This window comes from Colletes gigas, unplaced genomic scaffold, assembly GCF_013123115.1.
Source record: "Colletes gigas isolate AHSC1104 unplaced genomic scaffold, ASM1312311v1 Colletes_gigas_Sc00004, whole genome shotgun sequence".
NCBI classification, from domain to species: domain Eukaryota; kingdom Metazoa; phylum Arthropoda; class Insecta; order Hymenoptera; family Colletidae; genus Colletes; species Colletes gigas.
Window position 1 is genome coordinate 8,322,704 of NW_025106633.1, and position 20,248 is coordinate 8,342,951.

The 20,248-nt window shown below is 44.6% G+C and overlaps 2 protein-coding genes across 3 annotated transcripts; one reads left to right on the forward strand and one right to left on the reverse strand.

The window, feature by feature from the left end:
- Window positions 1-234: 234 nt before the first annotated feature.
- Window positions 235-13,691, forward strand: LOC122405453 (cGMP-specific 3',5'-cyclic phosphodiesterase-like). Of its 2 annotated transcripts, XM_043410208.1 has the most exons (13): window positions 235-2,419; window positions 5,534-5,735; window positions 6,399-6,718; window positions 7,363-7,596; window positions 7,681-8,038; window positions 8,519-8,688; window positions 8,757-8,979; window positions 9,502-9,576; window positions 9,648-9,686; window positions 9,811-10,092; window positions 10,378-10,754; window positions 10,876-11,312; window positions 11,657-13,691. In XM_043410208.1, the coding sequence occupies exons 2-13, from the start codon at window positions 5,682-5,684 to the stop codon at window positions 12,289-12,291; spliced, it is 3,204 nt and encodes a 1,067-aa protein (XP_043266143.1). In that variant the 5' UTR covers window positions 235-2,419; window positions 5,534-5,681; the 3' UTR covers window positions 12,292-13,691. The 2 variants fall into 2 exon arrangements, with proteins under 2 accessions (XP_043266143.1, XP_043266144.1); XM_043410209.1 differs by lacking the exon at window positions 235-2,419 and having other exon boundaries at window positions 5,139-5,735.
- Window positions 13,692-13,875: 184 nt separating this feature from the next.
- LOC122405455 (golgin subfamily A member 7) lies at window positions 13,876-19,798 on the reverse strand. Its single transcript, XM_043410211.1, has 5 exons — window positions 19,761-19,798; window positions 19,382-19,480; window positions 18,256-19,298; window positions 17,755-17,919; window positions 13,876-17,454 (listed from the first exon to the last, which is right to left on the reverse strand). The coding sequence occupies exons 3-5, from the start codon at window positions 18,262-18,264 to the stop codon at window positions 17,164-17,166; spliced, it is 465 nt and encodes a 154-aa protein (XP_043266146.1). The 5' UTR covers window positions 18,265-19,298; window positions 19,382-19,480; window positions 19,761-19,798; the 3' UTR covers window positions 13,876-17,163.
- Between the last annotated feature and the right edge of the window lie 450 nt (window positions 19,799-20,248).

Genomic DNA, 20,248 nt, shown 5'->3' on the forward strand with positions numbered 1-20,248 from the left:
TATACTACAACTGGAATTAATTCCTAAAGAATCGCTAGAATGTAGAGCACGGTTTACGAAAGAAAAGCCCTACGGTAGTAGTCGCCCGACGAGATATAAAATTGCAATTAAAATGAATTTATCGAAACCGTCGAGATTCGTATTTCATTATCGATATTTGATTTCCAGTTCCACGAAGGTAATAAAAATAGGAATACGATTAATTAGAGAATGTTTGTTGGTCGGTTCCCCAGGGACGGCAGGTACCGGTGGCCGCGTGGCCGTCCAGCTCGCCGCTGGTCGTCCTCCGCGGGCAGACTCAGGCTCGCGAGCGGTCGAAGCTCGCGCACCAGTTCCCGCGATCCACCAGCACCAGCGCACAACCCCCGTCCCGGCGTGCACGCGACGAGGGGAGATACACGCCTACACGCAGAGGCGGCTCGCGAAGACGGGGAAAGCTTCCGCGCATCCGTCCGAGCTTCGTGTTTCACGAACACCCGTCGCGTCGTCGGCTGGCCTGGCTTCAGTAAGCTCGGAGCTTTCGACCGGCACGGTCGACCGTTACGCGATCGTCGCGCCGCCGGAACCCGCGTCCCGACGTCAATCCTACGCAGTACCCAGGACACATGTGCGTGACGGTGAACTAAATTCCATCGAGGGTGGGGAGGGCGGGAGGCGAGGGAGCACGAAAAAACGGACTGGTTTCGTTGGCGAACCCCGCGAACCCGTAGGACCCTGACGGCGTGGCGAAAGAAAATCCATAATCCATCGGAGACCCGGTGAAACGTGCCCCGGCGAGGCTGGCCAGCGAAACGAGCAGAGTCGAGAGCGGCTCGGAGACAAGAGGAGATAAACGTCGATCAAAGGGACGCTCTCGGGGTATACGGACGACGTTCCGCCGGAATGCGTCGACGCTGACGGCCGGGGGCTGACGAGAGGACCCCGGTGCACCGGGTGAACGTCGACACCGCACTCGATCCTGGCGACACTCCGCCGAGAGGACTCGACCGGCGAAGTCACGATGACACGGGACGAGCGTTACGTCGAGATCGATGCAAACGTGGAACCGTCGCGATTATCGTTACGGGAGACGAACGGGGGGCCGGGACGCCCGGCACTGGGCCAGCCCGCGACTGATCTCCAAGGTTAAATAGGACAACGACGGAGACCGTTTAACGCTCGAGCGTTACGAGAGTCGTCGAGAGATTTTTTTTCACACAGGGCTGTGAGAACTGTTGGTCAGATTAGGGGTTAGGTCTACTTTTGATTCCACGGTGTTACGAAACCTTTTTTTTAAGAGGTTAAATATGGTTTTTTAGGGGGAATCACGAGGCTGTAGAATTTAGTTCGGGAGCCTGAGTAACCAGTGCTTCTCACGACACGAAATGATTTGACATGCGAATGGCGAAGAGTATTTTATTCGAATATGATCTTCAAAGGGGATTTTTCGCGATCACGAGGCCGTTATGTAATCCTCGACGATCGGATTAGGAATTAAGTCGAGCTCTGATTAGAGGACGGCTAAATGGCCAGGACGATTGAAGGGTTGAGACCATTTTACGCGTTTCGAGGGAACCTATGAATGATCGACGTTAACCGGTGCATCCGGATTGCCCTGTCCGGGGCTGTTACGAAACCAAATTGAATCCTCGATGGACGTTTCGACGTCGACGCGTGGACAGCAAAGGTACCTTGACCCGTGGAAGTCGGTGAATACGATTTTCCAAGGGTCCGGAGTGGCGAAACCCGACGGGCCACGAGGTTATTACGAGGATAACCTCGGATCAAAAGGATAGGCGGATGAATGAAAACTCGAGTCGTCCGTTTCCAAGGGAAATCAAGATTCCAACGGAAGCAAATACGATCCCCGACGAGTCTAATGGGTCTCAAGAAATCACGATGATTCCAGAATTAAACAGGGGATAATTCACGACTGGCGAAGATGCTTCACGGTGGTCGAACAAAGGGTTGGATCGATCTTTGATCAGGGGACGGTTAAACGGTCGCGATCGAAGGGGTGCCACGACAATAAGGCCGTTTCGTGCGTTTCTATAAACCGAAAAATTGAATAGTCTTGGCCCGGAGAGTTTACGACGATTATACAAAGGGGTGTTTTGACGTCAACGCGTCGACGACAAAGAAGGGTATTTTAACCGGTGAAAGTCGGTGAATATGACTTTCGAGGACTCCGATTGGCTGGATCTTGGAAAGATCGCGGTGATTCTTCTCCGGAGTTAAACGAAGTTATTATAAGGGCCACGGGCGATGCTTCGATGCTGTCGCACAAAGAATTAACTCTCGCTCGATTGCGGGTCCAGGGATGCAGTAAAAATGCGGTGCACGGTTAACAGGAGTGAATAAAAGGACACAGAGGCGTCGGCGAGGCCTCGTGGCTGAAATATTCACGCGACGGACCGACTCGTCGCGGGAAAGATCGATGGTAATTAGATCGCGAGCTTTACGACTAAACGAATCGTTTTCGAAATTTCAATTACAGGCTTAGATCAAGGTATTTATCGGCGGGCAATTTCATCGAACCGACGAATGAAGCGGGTAATCCTTCGAGCGTCTCAAAGAGCGATGAAGAATAATTTTTTAAAGAGAATTACCTGCTTTATTTGGTCACCGTTTCGAGAATTCTCGAGCAAAAATATTTGCAGATATTTTTATAATCGTTTAGAGGAAATTTGGTGGGGGGGAAAATATTGTGAAAAGCTTCTTCCTTTGCTCGAATGTTTTTGGGTAAACTTTCTGATGGGTGGAGCAACGTATACAATATTTTTAATTACGGTAGTTTGTTAATTGTTTGCAGGTATATTTAAAAACATTGATCGATGGTGTTTAAAATTAAACCACGTTAATAATACTTGCAAAGTTTATAAAGTGTGTTGGAAAGTATTCAAGTATAAGATTTTTTCAAAATTGATTTAGCAAAAAGATTCATGACATAAGAAAGGGTTGAATGTATAGTTTCCTCGTGTCTTGTGGTCGAGAAATGCACAATTTTCGAGAGAAAAGTACGCGACGTATAAAACTGAAATTTTTTGTGGCGATTAATATACTTACGGAGAATTTGCTTGAATTTTTTCATGCAATTTGCTCCAATAATAAAGGAGATATTAATAATTTACCGATACCCTACCGAAAATGTCATTACACACGATTGCACCTCGCCCAATGATTGGAAACGAAAAATACCTTTCGTTCCAGCAAGAAAAACAATGAATAAGCGCCAAAATTAACAAAATAGTATCACTTTTGAACGAATAAAATTGGTCTTGCCACAAGTTTCGAACCTCGCTTTTATTTATATATTTTTACAATTAATATCAATAAAAAAAAATTATTAAATTATTAAATTATTTTCACTCATTTTTTAAGCACACGTTTGGAACTCTAAACTTTCGGGAAACGTAGAAAAAATGTTCTATTTTTTCATCCGAGGCACGAGTAAACTTTTTGAATAGTTTCCAACAAAGTTTTTCATACTTCATAATTCCTAATGTAATATACATGGTGAAAACACATGAAACAATTGAAAAGTTCGCTTTTAATTATTCGATCTACGAAGTAACTAATGAATATTTTATACATTTTGGTTTTTGGTTTAAGGGGGGTTCTCGTATAACATTCTTTTTAATTTTTTTTGTAAAGAATTTAAACTTCTATTAGAATATTAGAGACTATTTTTGTTTAAAATAGACTCAGTACCAGTGGAAATTGACCAGTTTTAAGAAAATTTTCTAATCTCTATGATGAATACACCAACTAAGGTTACATCGTCAGATAGAAATAAAATATTTTACTATTTAATGAAAGATAATAAAAAAAATGGATAAAAAAAATATTTTCATACAGTTTAAGGGTCCCTCTTGGTACTCCCAAAAGTCTGTTGCAATAGAAGATTTAATTCTGTACGGAAAAAAAATTAGAAAGGAGACTTTAATATTGACACTGTTAGAAGAGAATCCCCACCCTTAATGCGTGAATTGTAGCGGTGTTTTAGGGCCACTCTTTCTCCCAACTAGGCCGAATGGGGCTATTTATCTTGGCGTTTGTATTTATGAATCGGTCCCGTGGAACGGAAGGGCGAAGAAAGCCCCATTGATTAGCACGAAATTTCGCTTTCACGGCCGCGCAGGTGATAAACAAAACGATGGCGTGCCGTGGTGATAAACGCGTCCGCCAGGTGGACGTTAATTTCACGAACGAATGCGTTTCGTTTCGCGTCGCACGGCGGTTGTTTTACGCGGGTACGACGAACGACCCGTTTGAATATCAAATCGCGCAATTTCATAATTCACCGATTAGACGCGAATTTCCCTGGCGAGTCGTTCGCGAAATAGAACGAAGAGGGTGAAAGAGGGATGCCCGTGGTTACGCAACCACGGGGATTACGACGCACCAGCTTCGCGGCGGATTGTTTGTCCCGACGAATACGTATAGAGAACAACGGGGAACCTCTTCGGGGGATACGGAGAGACACGGTTGCTCGAAAATTTGTGAAAAAGGAAAGAATCGCTCGAAAAATAAATAACAAGAGGGATGGAAAACCAAATCGAAACCGACGTCTCGAGGACCCTTTAGCTTTTACAACGACCGATCCGTCGTGGCGAAAACAAATATAAGTATGTGCACAACGAAGTAAACGAAATGGCTAACCGACCAAACGAAAATACAATTTTAATGGAGGGGAAATACTTGGAAGCACCCAAAGCGATATAAATTAAAAATCTTTTTGAGAGAAGTTAGATTTTTTTGGTGGGAGGTTTTGAATTTCTTGCTAGTGTACAGAGGTATTTTCTCCATAGTTCACTCAATAAATTCAATGTTACTAGTTCCACTTGCTGCCATAAAGTCCCCTAACATTACGGAACCTCCTCCATGCTTAATCGTCCGTCGGGTAATACTCTTGTAAAATTCCGTGCCAGACTGTCTCCATACACGGAAATACTTGCTATAAAGCAACTTCCATGTCTTGATAAACATTCGAATTTGATCGTTCGAGCGTGGAAAGTGCTGGGAAATGAATATCGTTGCGCAACAATTTTCCACCATTTAATCTTTCTGGGGTTCTACGTCACTGGATTCTACTTTCGTATTAAATAAATCTCGACTACGATCATTTATGTGTATCACAATTATTAACGATAAATTTGCAGAAATTATTTTTTATTTTCGATTCTAATTTTAGAAGCGATGCAAATTCTTATTATCCTACACGAATTGATTCTACTTCCCTTTGAAACAGATATTGACAATCTTTTTATATGTAACGTAACATATAACGATGCAGAAATTATTTGTTACTGTCGAGTCTAATTTTGAGAACAATGCAAATCGTTAGTAAAAGATACAACCAAATAAACGAGAGGATTCTACACCGAAATTACAAGGTTTAGGTTAGGTTACTTTTACTTAGGTTAGGGAGGTTGTCACCTGAGTCCGTAGAAAATGTTATTTTCTTCAATTTGACCCGTTTTCTTTCGACCTGTCGCGTCTGCAAAGCCGTAAATTCAAGTAACAAGTCCACGGAAACGAATACTTATTTCAGGTTCGGGAGTTGCGAGCGGAGAGCACGTAAACTTTCACAAAGCGACGCGAGCACAATGTCGACGATCCTCGTCGCGATCTCGAGTTAGCGTCGAGATACGTCGCCCGCCATTGCAGTCCAATGGTAATTAATTCAGACCTAAGATGATATGGAGTCCGAAGACGAAGTGGACGAAGAGCTGCCGGAGGCAAAAGACACGAAGGTACGAACGAACGTGGAAAAAGGGAACGTCGTAATTGAAATCCGCCCGTTTTATTTTTCTCGAGCCACGTACGCCGCGTGACAACCTATGGAAATAAAAATCCCCATATTCCTGCACGGGGAATCCCGGCGCGAAGGCTGCACTCGAAACGTCGATGGATACGTATTAACGTTAACGTTTCATTTAAGGGAAATTGTGTTTGCTCTGGAGAGATCGATAGGATAATTTATGTATGTAACTTGTAGAGTGATTCGTTATCCGTAACAACGGCAACAAAGAGGATAATTTCGTAAATAAATTTTACGCGATTAATAGATTGCGTTTAAATTAAACGAATCGTATGAAACAATTTTGTTACGGACTTGATATTCCAAATGAAACTGGAACAAAAAATTATGATAAATTAGAATTAAAAATTGACTCTAGAAAAATTGTAAAAACGTTTTGACCTTATGCTGACATTTTTTGTTATTTTTTAATAGTAAAAAAAAAAAGCAGAATGTACGCGCGAGAACTATGTTGAATGAAAGGTCAAGGTTCAGCGAGCAACTCTGTCGTCGCGACTTTATTAAGGTTAACGTTGGTACCTCGTAACTTATACCAGAGACCCGTCAGGCATTCCAAGACGGACGACGAACGTAAAAGGTTTAACAATGGACGCAGGTGAACGACAGCTTGGAAAGTTTCGGGACGATGAAAATTTCGACGAAGCTCGTCTCGTCCAAGATGGTGGAGAGAAGCGAGTGCCAGCTGGTGCGGTCACCGAATCCCGAGGAACCGGACGCGCCTGAACCGTGCAAGGAACCCGGCAAGATGAGGTCGTGCGCCTCGGAGAAATCAAAATTACCTTTAAGCGCGAGCACCAAGACTGAACTGAAGGAAACCGACATCGCCAGGCTGTGCAGAAGCAAACGAATCATGTGCCAGGAAACTATACACGAGTACGACGAGGACGACGGTCTCACCATGGAGAAAGTCGGAAGGTAGACCAAACGATTCGTTCCTCGACTACTTCAAATTAACAGAATTAACCCCTTGAATTTGATACCATTTAATTGCAAATTATTTTTCGAACTTATGGAAGGAATGGCCACGAAAATGAATAGATTTGATTTACGAATACCCAGTGAATGTACACGAACAGTTGCGTGCAAGCGATAGTGGTTCTCTGACTTACCGACTTACCGACTTACCGACGTATCGACAGCCTTACAGCTTTGTGAATGAGAACCACTATCATGCGCACGCAGCTGTTCACAGGTTGCCGTCTTACAGGCACAACTTCAAACGTTAATAACTTTGTAAGGAAGCCTCAATCAACAAATTACTATTCTTGATTTTCGTTTTATTTTGGTCTCTAGAATCTCCCATTAAATTTTTGTCCCATAGATACCCAACACCATACTAGCGTAATAACGAATAGCGATACCTGTTCTCACAAGCATTGCTACTATTAGCTGAGACGACCAGGTATCAAGAGTAGGATTAACCATAAATTAAAAAAGAATGTATCTCTCCTGAATATGAACATCCTCTTACCATGTAGCTTGCCCTCGCCCTGTTCAGTGATACCTCGCAATATTTTCGACCTATGCACCGGGTGACGCGTATATTTTTTTGAACAAAGGTACCTCGAGGCGTATCCCGACGTAGCGGAGACTTGGCTTCGAGAGAACGCGAGCTACGAGCTTCGTCAGCGGCTGCAAACCGTGGCCCAGCCTCAGACCAAGTCGCCTGTTAGGAGCTTGCACCGGGAGGAGAGCCTCCTGACCCGAAGTAAACGCAACAGCGTCACCTCGGACTTGTTTCAGAACTGGCTGGCGTCCAGCTCGCCGGCGAAACGCAGCACGAGTCCCAGCAGGTGAATCACGAGGGAATTAACGGGTCCGCGAGCTGGCGAAACGAGGATCCGCGCCGAGGTACAATTAGTTTTCGTTCCGTGCAGGACTTACACGTCGTTGGTGGGACGACGGGAGGAGCTCAACAGGCTGGACGAGAGCGATCTGTTCATGGAACTGATCAGGGACGTGGCGAACGAGTTGGACATCAACGTTCTCTGCCACAAGATCCTGGTGAACGTGGGCCTTCTCACTCACGCGGATCGTGGCAGTCTGTTCCTGGCCAAAGGACCTCTGGAGGACAGGTACCTGGTCGCTAAACTGTTCGACGTGACGCAGGACACGGAGCTCGAGGAGGCCATTCAACGCGCGAAGAACGAGGAGATCAAGATACCGTTCGGGGTGGGAATCGCCGGCTACGTGGCTCAGACCAAGGAGAGCATCAACATCAAGGACGCTTACAAGGTTTGGACGATAGTCTGCTAGGTGGATATCGAGAATTTTCGTGTTTCGCTATGCAGGGTGTGTTCGATCATTCCTGGGAAAAATTTTAATGGGAGCTTCTAGAGGGCAAAATAAAACGAAAATCAAGAATAGTAATTTGTTAATTGAGGCTTCGTTAAAAAGTTATTAACGTTTAAATTTTCGCCTGTAGGGCGGCAACTCTGACTTACCGACAGCCTTGCAGCTTTGTGAGTGAGCGCCACTATCATGCGCACGCAGCTGTTCACAGGCGGAACTTTAAACGTTAATAACTTCTTAACGAAGCCTCAATTAACAAATTACTATTCTTGATTTTCGTCTTATTTTGCCCTCTAGAGTCTCCCATTAAATTTTTGTCCTATAAGTACCGAACCCCCTGTATAGTATTAGTCCCGCTTGGAGCACCGGAACTCCCATGCTCGAGACACCATACGAAGGATCAGCTTTTCGAATGGTTTCCAGGACCCAAGGTTCAACAGCGCCATCGACATGCGAACGGGTTACAAGACGACGTTGATCCTGTCTATGCCGATCTGCAATTACGAGGGCGACGTGATCGGGGTAGCGCAGATCATAAATAAGACCAACGGGAGCAACGAGTTCACGGAGAGAGATGTCGAGGTGTTTCAGAGGTTGGTCGACGATTGTCCGATCGCTATAGACATCGTTGTCGTCTTTTAACGGGTGAAACTGGTCCCAGGTACCTGACCTTTTGCGGTATCGGTATACAAAACGCGCAACTGTTCGAACTCTCGGTGCAAGAGTACCGCAGGAACCAGATCCTCCTGAATCTCGCGAGGAACATATTCGAGGAGCAGAACAATCTCGAGTGCCTCGTCACCAAGATCATGACCGAGGCGAAAGAGCTGCTCAAGTGCGAAAGATGCGCCGTGTACCTTTTGGACCTGGACTGCGGCGAGGCAGTAAGTTCCCGCGAATATCGAACGCGTTATCGAACGTATCGAATTGGACATTGCACGTTTCCTGGGCTTTCTCGATTCGTTCATTGTTAATTTTTTTCTAGTTAATTTGCTAAAAAGATATTCTACAGTAATGATTCGTAAATTGAACATTTAGTGAGGATCCCTCTTTAATCCAGAAATACCTGTTGCATCGTTCCTATTCCATCATGAATCGTTGGATACAGTAATGATTCTTAAAATGATCACTAGCCATGATTCGTAAATTGAACACTTCTATACCCCCCAACCAGGGGAATCCCCTTTGGACCCAGTGAGGCATGAAACACCCTCTGGTGTCGAATTTCACCTCCACTGTACGAAAAATGAACACCTCAACTTTGAAACAACGTTCATCTTACGAATCCTTGCTGTATATCTAATATCTGATCATGTATCGCGATAATTGTCCAAAGCGAGGGTCCGTTGGACTCCTCGAAAGCGGGCGGCGACGAATATAATAAGAGATCCTAAGTTTCGTTTCAGGGCCACCTCGAAAAGATCGTCGAACGACCCGGTAAATCGACGCAAGAGAGCAGAAAGCCATTGTCGAGGCGAGAGGTGAGTGACACCGGCACGTGTTACTCAAATTCGTAAGTCTGATCGTCTTTTTCTCTTTCCTGGCGGCTCAGAGCAACAACATCGAGGTGGAGGACATTTTCCAACAGCACGTGAGTAAAAATTTCGCGTTAGAGGGAGCTACCGACTTAAGCCTTTCGCGCGATTTAAGGAACGGGTTTCCGCCATTGATCGCACGTTCATTTCGTCAAAAACAATTCTCGTCGACGTTCCCAGGCATCGAACGAGAGCAACAAGTTCACTACCATCTTCGAGATGGACAACAAGAGCGAGGAGGCGAAGGTGTACAGGCCGAGCGGGGGCGATCTTGCCAGTCCCCTGGGCCAGATCGCGAGGTACGTGGCGCTGACGGGGCAAATTCTCAACATCGGCGACGTGGCCACGTGGCTCAAGAAGGACGTCATCCAATCGGGGAACGAACCGATCAAGAGCATCCTCTGCATGCCCATAGTTAACGGCCAGAGAACCGTCATTGGCGTTGCTCAGTTGATCAACAAGGTTGAGTAGACAATTTTCTGTTACTCGGTGAATCGTGGTTGCCAAACGTTCCCCTACTTACCACCAGGGAGACCATTTCTCTCGCGAGCGCTCAATTGAGAGTGTATATGTTGCAACGGAGGAGTCGGTCAAGCGCTTGCGAGAGAGACAAGAGCGTAGCCCTCTGGTGGCGAGTACGAAAGGTGATAGACCACCACGTAGCTTTTGGCAATGACGGTTACCACACTGATCGGTTCGAAGTGAAAGAATCGTTTCGATGCTCACACCGGAAGTATCGTCTTGCAGGACAACGGAACGTCCTTCACCGACTCGGACGTGTCGATCTTCGAGGCGTTCGCCATATTCTGCGGTCTCGGTATACACAATACCCAGATGTACGAGTCAGCGTGCAAGCTGATGGCCAAACAGAAGGTCGCCCTCGAGTGTCTGAGCTACCACGCGACCGCCAATAACGACGACACGGTTAAGCTGATCTCCGAGACGATACCTTCCGCGGACTCGTACAATCTCTACAGCTTCACGTTCATCGACTTTGATCTGACCGACGAGGACACCTGCAGAGCCACCATACGGATGTTCAAGCAATGCAACTTGATTCACAAGTTTCACATACCGTACGAAGTCCTGTGCAGGTGGATCCTCAGCGTCAAGAAAAACTATAGGTACCATGTTTCTTCTCTACATTTCTATCGTACTTCGTTCTTGTTATCTTATCTCTTCTGTAAACACCAGTCGATTTTGAAGCGTGTCTGATTTTCTGTGATGAGATTTGTCTTGACGTAGGCCGGTCAAGTACCATAATTGGAGGCACGCGTTGAACGTGGCTCAGACGATGTTCGCGATGCTGAAGACCGGGAAGATGGAGCAGTTCATGACCGACCTGGAGATCCTTGGACTCCTGGTGGCGTGTCTGTGCCACGACCTGGACCACCGTGGAACGAACAACGCGTTCCAGATGAAAACCGAGTCCCCGTTGGCCATCCTGTACTCGACCAGCACCATGGAGCACCATCACTTCGATCAGTGCGTGATGATCCTCAACTCCGACAGCAACAACATCTTCCAGAGCCTCTCCATGGAGGATTACAGAAGGGTGATGAAGGTGGTCGAGAGCGCGATCCTCTCCACCGACCTGGCGGTCTATTTCAAGAAGAAGAATCGCTTCATGGAGCTGATAGACGAGGGGGAGTTCGACTGGCAGAGCGAAGAGAAGAAAGAACGTAAGCACTCTACCAATAACGTCACCAGGTGATCCTCGTCTCGTAATCAATCACGAGATTTTAGGTGGTTCGGAAACAAATGGCGGATCTAGCTCTAACGCGTCCAACTTTGAACACCTGGAGTCTAAAACTGAGATCTTGGATTAAGAAGAGACAAGGCTACTTACCTCGAGTTTAATAACCTCTCAGTATCCTTCGTTCCTAGAATAATTGAATGCTCCTAGAGTTGCACTAAACTCCGGAAGCAAAAGGGAGCTAGGAGTCTTCCATATACTTTCATTCAACCGCCATTTGCTTCTGAACGACCTAACGTGTACAGTCTAATGTTAACGTTCGATTCGCAGTGCTGTGCGGCATGATGATGACAGCCTGCGACGTAAGCGCGATAGCCAAGCCCTGGGACGTCCAGCATCGCGTGGCCAAGCTGGTGGCGGACGAGTTCTTCGACCAGGGCGATCTGGAACGTCTGCAGCTGAACCAACAGCCTGTGGCGATGATGGACCGCGAGAGGAAGGACGAGCTGCCGCAGATGCAGGTCGGTTTCATCGACGTGATCTGTCAGCCGCTGTACAAGGTCATGTCAGACACCTTCCCCTGGATAATGCCTCTCTACGAGGGCACCATGGAGAACAGAAGGCACTGGCAAGACCTCGCGGAGAAGGTCGAGATGGGTCTGACGTGGATCGACCGCGACACTATCGACGAACCGGTCGAGGAATTTGTCGCGTACGAGCCCAAGGACATCGAGTTCACGGTCACTACGCTCAACTGCGCGCACCCGGAGAGAAAAGAGGTGCCGGAGAAGTCCGCGCTAGGACGATTCGCGTCGCTGAGGAAAGGCAGTCGCACGTTGAGCAAAGGCGTCAGGCATCGTATCAGCAGGTCGCTGTACGCGAGAAGCACGCCGGAGGACGCCGCGAAATCGAAGGCTCTGATCCCCGACCGGAAGAGCCGCAACAAGCTCTGTTCGCTCATTTGACGCATCACGTCCACCACGCTTCAGAGCCTGTGAATCAAATCGAGAACGTTCTCGACCGTCTGCGCTTACCGACGGACGAGGAAGAGAGACACCTTCGACTCCAAAGGTCGTTCTCCGGCCGCCTTAACGCGTGGGTCGACCAAGGACGCTCGGCACCTTGCAGGTACCGTAAATCATTTTCGAAACGGACGCCACCGAGAACCGTTGGAGAAAGTCCCAACGGGTTAGGTCGCTGACCAGAAAACTTCACCCGACCCACTCTCCCCTCTATCGGAGAAACGGAGACGCGGCGATCGCCTCGAGACTGGGACGGTAGAGGTCGCTACGATTCAATTGTCAGAGAGGGTGGGGATGGTCGTAACCTGCGCCGACGTAGCTCGTGAACGCAGGACAACGAACGGTGAATATGAACTCGATTTCGACAATCTTTTTCTATTATAGTCTCGATATCGTAGGATAGCCCGAAGGACGGACGTCGACGGACCGGGGGAACCGAACGTTGGATACTTTTTTCTGTTTTCTTTTTTGTTCTTTTTTTCGTGAAACGTAGCAGGATCGACCGTTTTTATATGTCACAGCGAACGAAACACGCGTCACGTTTCGATTCACGGCGAAGGACTCGAGGAGAAACCAGTTGGGCGTATCGGTGTGTCGGTGTGACACCGACGAACAGATCCGACGGCGAGTCGGTGCGGATTGAATTAAATGGATTCCGTTGCGTCACGCGACCGTCGCCGGCCGCGGAAAACGAAAACGCGAGTTTCGTGTTTATCGTATCGACCTGTCCCCCGTTTCTGTAATTAGTTGTTCGCCGTTTTCTCGGACCAAAGGCGATACGAACGAACACGATTAACGAAGCTCGAAAAATAACGGAGGTCCTCCGACCGACGGCGGCTGAATCGACTCTACGGATATTGTTATCGCCGCGACGTGTCGGGCGCAGTGTTTTTAAGCGAACGTGAGAATTCAGCGACACGAGTGAGACTGGTTTCTAGTCTTTTGATATAGCCACGAGTGCGAGCATGCTGTCGGAGACTATTGTGTACGACAAAATAAAATCTGAATGTGCTCAAAGATGTGTCTCTCCAATCTATTCGCCTTCTCCCCCGCTTCGTTTCCTTCGTTCGCGTGCAACCAAGGTCGAGTTTCAATGTTGTATTGCACGCGATACTCGGGTTTTAAGTAGCGCATAGATAAACAGAACTGTACCTCTTATTTCACGTGACACAGATTCACTTGTACACGTGTACGTAAGATTAAGTGCATTTCGAATTTGCATTTAATACTCCTGACTGTTCGTATCACGGAAGTACTTGACTATTCAACCTTTGAAGCGTTTGAAAATGTTATAACCTTCTGTCGGATCATTTAAGGAACAGCGAATACTGAAACGTTCCGGGAAAACGATTATCCGTGAATCCGTGTTTTTCTCGAATGATTTTCACGGTCACGTGTGACGCCGTGTTGTTCGAATATGCGTACAGAATGATCATAGACTCTAATTACAACTTCTCCTCCCTCGTCCCGACACAGTCCCTCCTCTGTCGATGACTTTTACGCAGTTTTTATTATTAAAACATTTAGAAATTACACTCGAACGATGGTGTCCTTTACAGTAACGAATCATCAAACGTTTTGGTCCTACAATTAAATTAAGTATAACAAACGGTTCTTCTTTCTTGATACTCCGTGTTATCGACGATTAATTCGCTATTTACACATTATGCAACGTCGCGCCCGTTGCATACGTGCGGAGCCTGGCGCGCGTAACGTCGCGACGCAAACAAACCGAACCGTGAAGTTTTTTTACTCTCTTGATCTTTACGCTCAAGATCTATCTGTTAACGCTGTCTGAGATTCGTTTTCTTTATTTCGTTTCGTTCAGTTTCGTTCGCTGGTAAACGGAAAATAAAATTGTTCGAGGCAGTGGCGCGGCTATTTGGCAAGATTCGTAAACTCCTACGGTGGAAAATGTTCGCTGCTTCTTGGTGCCTGCCCTCCCTCTGTCCCTTATCAAAACTTGTCCTAACGTCGTGTCAGCTTTGCAGCCATCTTCTACAAGGACTCTGACGACACACCGATCCCACAGTGTAATGCTCGTGTGTACCTGTTCATGTTATCGTTTGATATAATATGATAATATAATACTGTACGATACGGTACAGACATTGGTATAATAGTGTATGATAACGTAACACTGTATACTACCGTATGGCGATGTATGTCGTATGGTTGCAGCATGACGTTGTATGATAATGTACGTATGTTGCATGATAATGCTTGTCGTTGTACGATACCGTATGACAGTGTATGATATCGTATGCTTGCATACGATGCTGTATGATAGTGTATGATAGTACGTATGTTGCATGATAATATATATCGTTGTATGACAATGTATGATATTGTATGCTTGCATATGACACTGTATGATAATGTATGATAGTGTATGATAATACGTATGTTGCATGATAATATATGTCGTTGTACGATACCGTATGATAGTGTATGATAGCGCGTATGTTGCATGATAATACATGTCGTTGTACGATACCATATGATATCGTATGCTTGCGTATGACGTTGTATGATAGTGTATGATAGTGCGTATGTTGCATGATAATGTATGTCGTACGATACCGTATGATAATGTACGATAATGTATGGATGCAATATGATAAGATGATATTAAATGCCACTCGATGATGTTGTATGATACTGTACGATACCGATCATATCATCAGATCCTTGAAACAAAGAACAGAGAAGCTGTTGGTGACCAGCCCTCAACGGCCTCGCACGACCAATTGATATTATTTTTCCAACTATATTCGCATCACAGAATCCATTGATATTAATCGTGACGCTGATTAATACCAATCACTTAACGAGTTCAATCTACACGCTATAATATCAGATGTTCCTCGAATAGTCTCTAATCGATTTTGTAGCGGTGTACTCGAATACTAAGGAGTTTTTTACTTCTCTTGGCGTACAGATTCGACTCGACAAATATTCACGCGTATCTCCGACGAAACTCTGCACGAGCACACTTTCGAATCGACAACACTTTCCACCTGGAAGTCACACACAATATCAACCGTAAGAATCCCAGGCCCTAGAAGCCTCAAAGGTCTTGTCCATCGATTTGGTCGCATAATTACGTCGAACAGGCTCCGCGTTCATTGTGACCAAGGACGAGGCGAATACTTTTACCGCAGTATAAAATTAATCATGCTCCTCTTTGTGACACGGTTACGTGTGGTAGGTAAGTATACCCGACGCTCGAACACTTCACATCCGTAATAATTATAGTCGCGGCGGATACGCGTACCGCTGTAAAATCAGACCGCCGTGTGAAAGTCGCGGATAAAAAATGGAATCAGAAGTCGCGGCTCGCATGAGATCATCTCTCGTTCCTTAAAACGAATCAAATCGAAAATGACTCAAAAAACGAGCACCCCGCGCGCACGATCGCCGGATGCGTAGAGAGAGAGAGAGATAGAGAGAGATTTCTGAAAGTTGAATCGCTCGCGTTATACTGTACAAAAATATAAAATAAAAAACGATCATCACGCATACAATATACACACCTGGGCACCGCGACGTCGGTGCGCGTAATCGTAATTTTATCCTTGATCACAATGTTCACACGATTAATCCGTTTAATACAATGTATTCTACTAATATAATCACCTCTTTTTTGTTCTCGTCTTTTCTTTTTTTTCGTTTTTCGGTATTTTTTTTTCTCTTTATTTTTGTACAATTTCTCTTAGCCAATCCCTGGACTTCTCAGCGCAAATACTTTTGTGCCAGCAATTTCGTTTCGAATTCTGTTAGTTATCTGGAGAGGTGTCGTCCAACGGCAAGGCGAATTACTCGGCTTCACGCACGTGCTCGAAACAGAAACGGAAAATCGACTCGGGCGTTCTCGTGAACGTAAAAGCATCGTGGAAGATAGATCGCGGAAGAGGAAATAATCAATGTCGCTCTTAGTGTTTACGAAGCATAGAAACTTAGAACGCGCGGAGATAAACATTTTCAGTACTTGACGGGGACGGTGAATCAAACTTGAAGCCAAACCCTGTTCCCCGCGCGAACCGCGTGGCGGTCAAGTTTGATTCGTGTGTCGCCTATTAAATGCAGATGACGATAAAGTCTTTAAACGAACAGCAAAAAACTGTTTAAACCTCGCCCAATGCGCGAAGGAACGAATACGGTACCGGATTTGTAAATAAAGCTTTTGTATTTTTAACGCGACTTGTTGCGCGCGTAACAATTGTTCTGAAATAAACGTATGGCCCCGTTCCTTCGCGTTAAACGTTTTATTTGCACTGTTATATATATATGTATATATATATATATAACTGTACGCGCATAAAATTTAACTTGTACAACGCCATGGTCTCTGTACGTGTCCATGTTTTAACTGAACTCTATATGTGGACTCCAAATACAATAATTCTAAACCGATCAAAACATACATGCAAAAATAAACTCTGTCGTTGTTTGCAGACAAAACCTGTGATAAATTGTTAAATTCCATCGATTCTGTTTGCATCCGTGAAATATAAAATTTGCCCTTGAACGAGAGAATCGATTCTTATTCTGTGTAATTTCGAAGAGGGATAGGGTGTCGTTCGCTGAATTCGTGACAATATTGCGTGTATGTTTACAAAACGGTTCACTGGAAATTGTAAATCATCGTGGATCGTTACGAAATTCACGTTGCATTAACTAAAACAAAAGAGGTCGGAGCTCAACGTAATTATGTCCAGAAACACTCATCGGCTCACATAGGTCTGCAATCCTGGCAAAGTGGCAGAAGCGCACGGATCACATAAAGAACTCCCTGGATCGGCTAATGTGCAGTCACGACGCAGGTCTGTCCAATACTGAAATTTCTATTAGCCTAAGTCCACGCATCGTTGGATCTGTTAATAACAACCCACGTGGCTTGTAGACTCTGTCATTTTGTTCGTTAACAAACTTTGCCACTTTTCGCAAACACTTTTCGTAATGAGTCTCTGTACATATATAAATTAGATAACCAGTGAGACAGGCGAGGCAGCCTTCGCAGTACGTAGAACAACTGGCCCGTTCCGCTTCGGCAAAGTAGTTGTTCAACTGAGTGATCGTATACTCGAACGACTGTCTGTCCAGCTAAATTGAGAAGTAATATAGCAAAACATTTCCGATAAATGACATACGAATTGCAAATATGCTACTTTCTAGTTTATAAGAAAAGAGTCGGGTCAACAACCAAAGCCGATATATCTCTTCGACATCTTCTAGCATCCTATAGGGGACTTAGATACATATATATATACACAAATGAACATAAATTGACATTAAAAGTAGAAAACACGTAGAAACATCGAATGACGGAAACAAAAATCAAACTCTTTCTAATTGTCTGAATTTTCTAAACAACGACAATCAAATTAAAATTCTATTACATACTCTGCTCTCTAATTCCGTTGGAAACTCTGTCTGAAATTTAACCATAGTGCCTTCACTGTAGTCACGTTGTATAAAAACTTTCTGACAATTTGGTGGAGGCCCCCCACCTCCTTGTCCCCGACCAGCTGACATGTCCTCCAGGGGTGTAAGGGCAGCGTGATTGCCCTGAAAAAACGTGATCAACAATCTCCTGATCAAACGCTTCCCTTCGATATCGGACATCTATCCTTCCACTGTCTGCCTTCACGACGATTATTATTTTATTCTGTCGCGGATGTATGTATTATCAGGGTGTCTAACCACAAAAACCGCACCCAAATCGCTGGATCGAAAATTGTTGACGAAAAATTGAAAATCTAACGATAACCAGGTGACATGTCATACCCGAAATCAACTTGACTTTCAATGCAAAGCAATCGAAACAATCGAGGAACGAAGATGTTTCGCTGAGTGAGTGACAGTGAAAGAACGAAAGGAAGACAGCACGAAAAGTGGACTTACCAATGGCATTTTGAACTTCGTCTTGACGATTTGGTAGGACAGGTCCGTTGAAAATAATCTCGACTCGCTGGTCGGACGCGAAACGAAGCGATAACACCCGACGGATCGAACGACAACGAACGTATCTTCGATAATACGGAGGGTAGTGCTCTGACCGACGGACTATGGCACGACGTCGCCATGAAGCGTGCGCGCGCAATTCGTTGTAATTGAAACAGGCGATTCATGGTGCCTTCGCAAAACTCACTTACACTAATCAAATATGATCTTAATCATATAATAATATATGTAACTTCGCGGCAATGTTTTACAATTACTCGGACAATGTTTCACGTTCGAACGTAATGCCTTTCGATGTCAATCATCCATTACTATTTAAATCGTTACTTGCGATCATTCTGTACGCTATTTTAGCATCTGCAATCGTTCCTTTATCTAACATTTCTCGTTATTTTATTTCCCGCAATAATTGTAACAATAAATTGTTCAGTTTCGAAAGAAAATTGTTTAATAAACATTGATTTATTGTCGAATTTATTGAGTCTTGAGTTATTGAGCTTAAATATTGTACCGGGTGTTTCAAAAGTGTACTATACAGTTCTGATTATCTTTCACTCTGTATCGATCGAACAAACGTCACGAATGAATCGTTATTAGTTGATTTTATTTGTCATCTATTGTTCGAATAAAATCTTGCCCACCTTTGGTGGCAAGCAATTCTATTTCGTATCACATGAATGGGGGACTCTCGAGTGTTTTACCATTTCTATCACTTCCAATGTTATCGATTCAGACTGGAAGAAGATTGCAACGCTATCCCCGATTTCGAGAATCACTTATTCGAAGACGATCGAAATTTAGATTATCATATTAAAAAACACAAAGTACAATCAACATGATTGAGTACCAGAGAAACAAAAAATAGTATGCAATAACTCACCAATTGTAGAATGCAATCAAGTAGTACCTTGGTGATGAACCGACGATGATGCTGCTGCACAAGGATGTCGTGAATGCTGGTGAAATTCTCCATGGTCCACGAACTTGCCACGAAAAACCACAAAACATTACAATCCTTTACAAAAGATACAATGATATGTTACTTGTTATAATAAATCAGACATACCAACATTCCATTTGAAATTCGCTCGAAATGATTTTCAACTGTCATGGCGTCGATTGCGCGCCAATAGCACGTTCCTGGCATTCGAATTGCAATCCGAAACTGTAACAGAAGTAAAATACAAATTTAATGCAAATGCGTTTACGTAAATGCACTCGTATTATAATACGGCAACAATTTAACTCGAATTATATTGGAAAATAGTAATTTAATTCAGACAGATCGGAGAAAATGCACAAAATCGATTGAAATCTTTTCACGCTATCGATCGAATTTATAATGAAATATGTATTAATATTGGATGAAGGCATCGATAGACAGTAAACGGAAGTAATAATAACGATTAGAAGTGATTATGTATTGATAAATAAAAAATACGTACCTCGTTAGTCGAAAAACACGTCCCACCTCGCCAATTTCCAGAGAACAAATGACGGTCCCTCGCTCTAGCGTGCCAACCGTTAAACTAAATGGCGGGACATGGGAGAGGGAAAGATCAAACCCCTCATCGAAATACGTATTTCTAGAAGAAAAATTAAACGACATTGAATCTCGCATCTCGAATAATATTGTTAATACCTGTGCTCAAAGGTGCCTCAGATAGAAATTGTTGCTACAAAATGAAACGTAAAGATACCAGGCAACGTTTAATTTCCTAATGATTCATTGTCGTTACACTTTTCTACTTTACACAGTTGTCTTTCCATATACCTTAGAGATTAAGCCTCACAATATAATTACCTTATTTTAAAAATCGTTAACCCACAGACGACGTATACGAGTAGACCTCACACTTTATGGACTTTCGTGGCCCAATCTGACTGCTATGCCGACCTGAAAATTCGGAGGTGATTTTAACGCCCTCTTCTC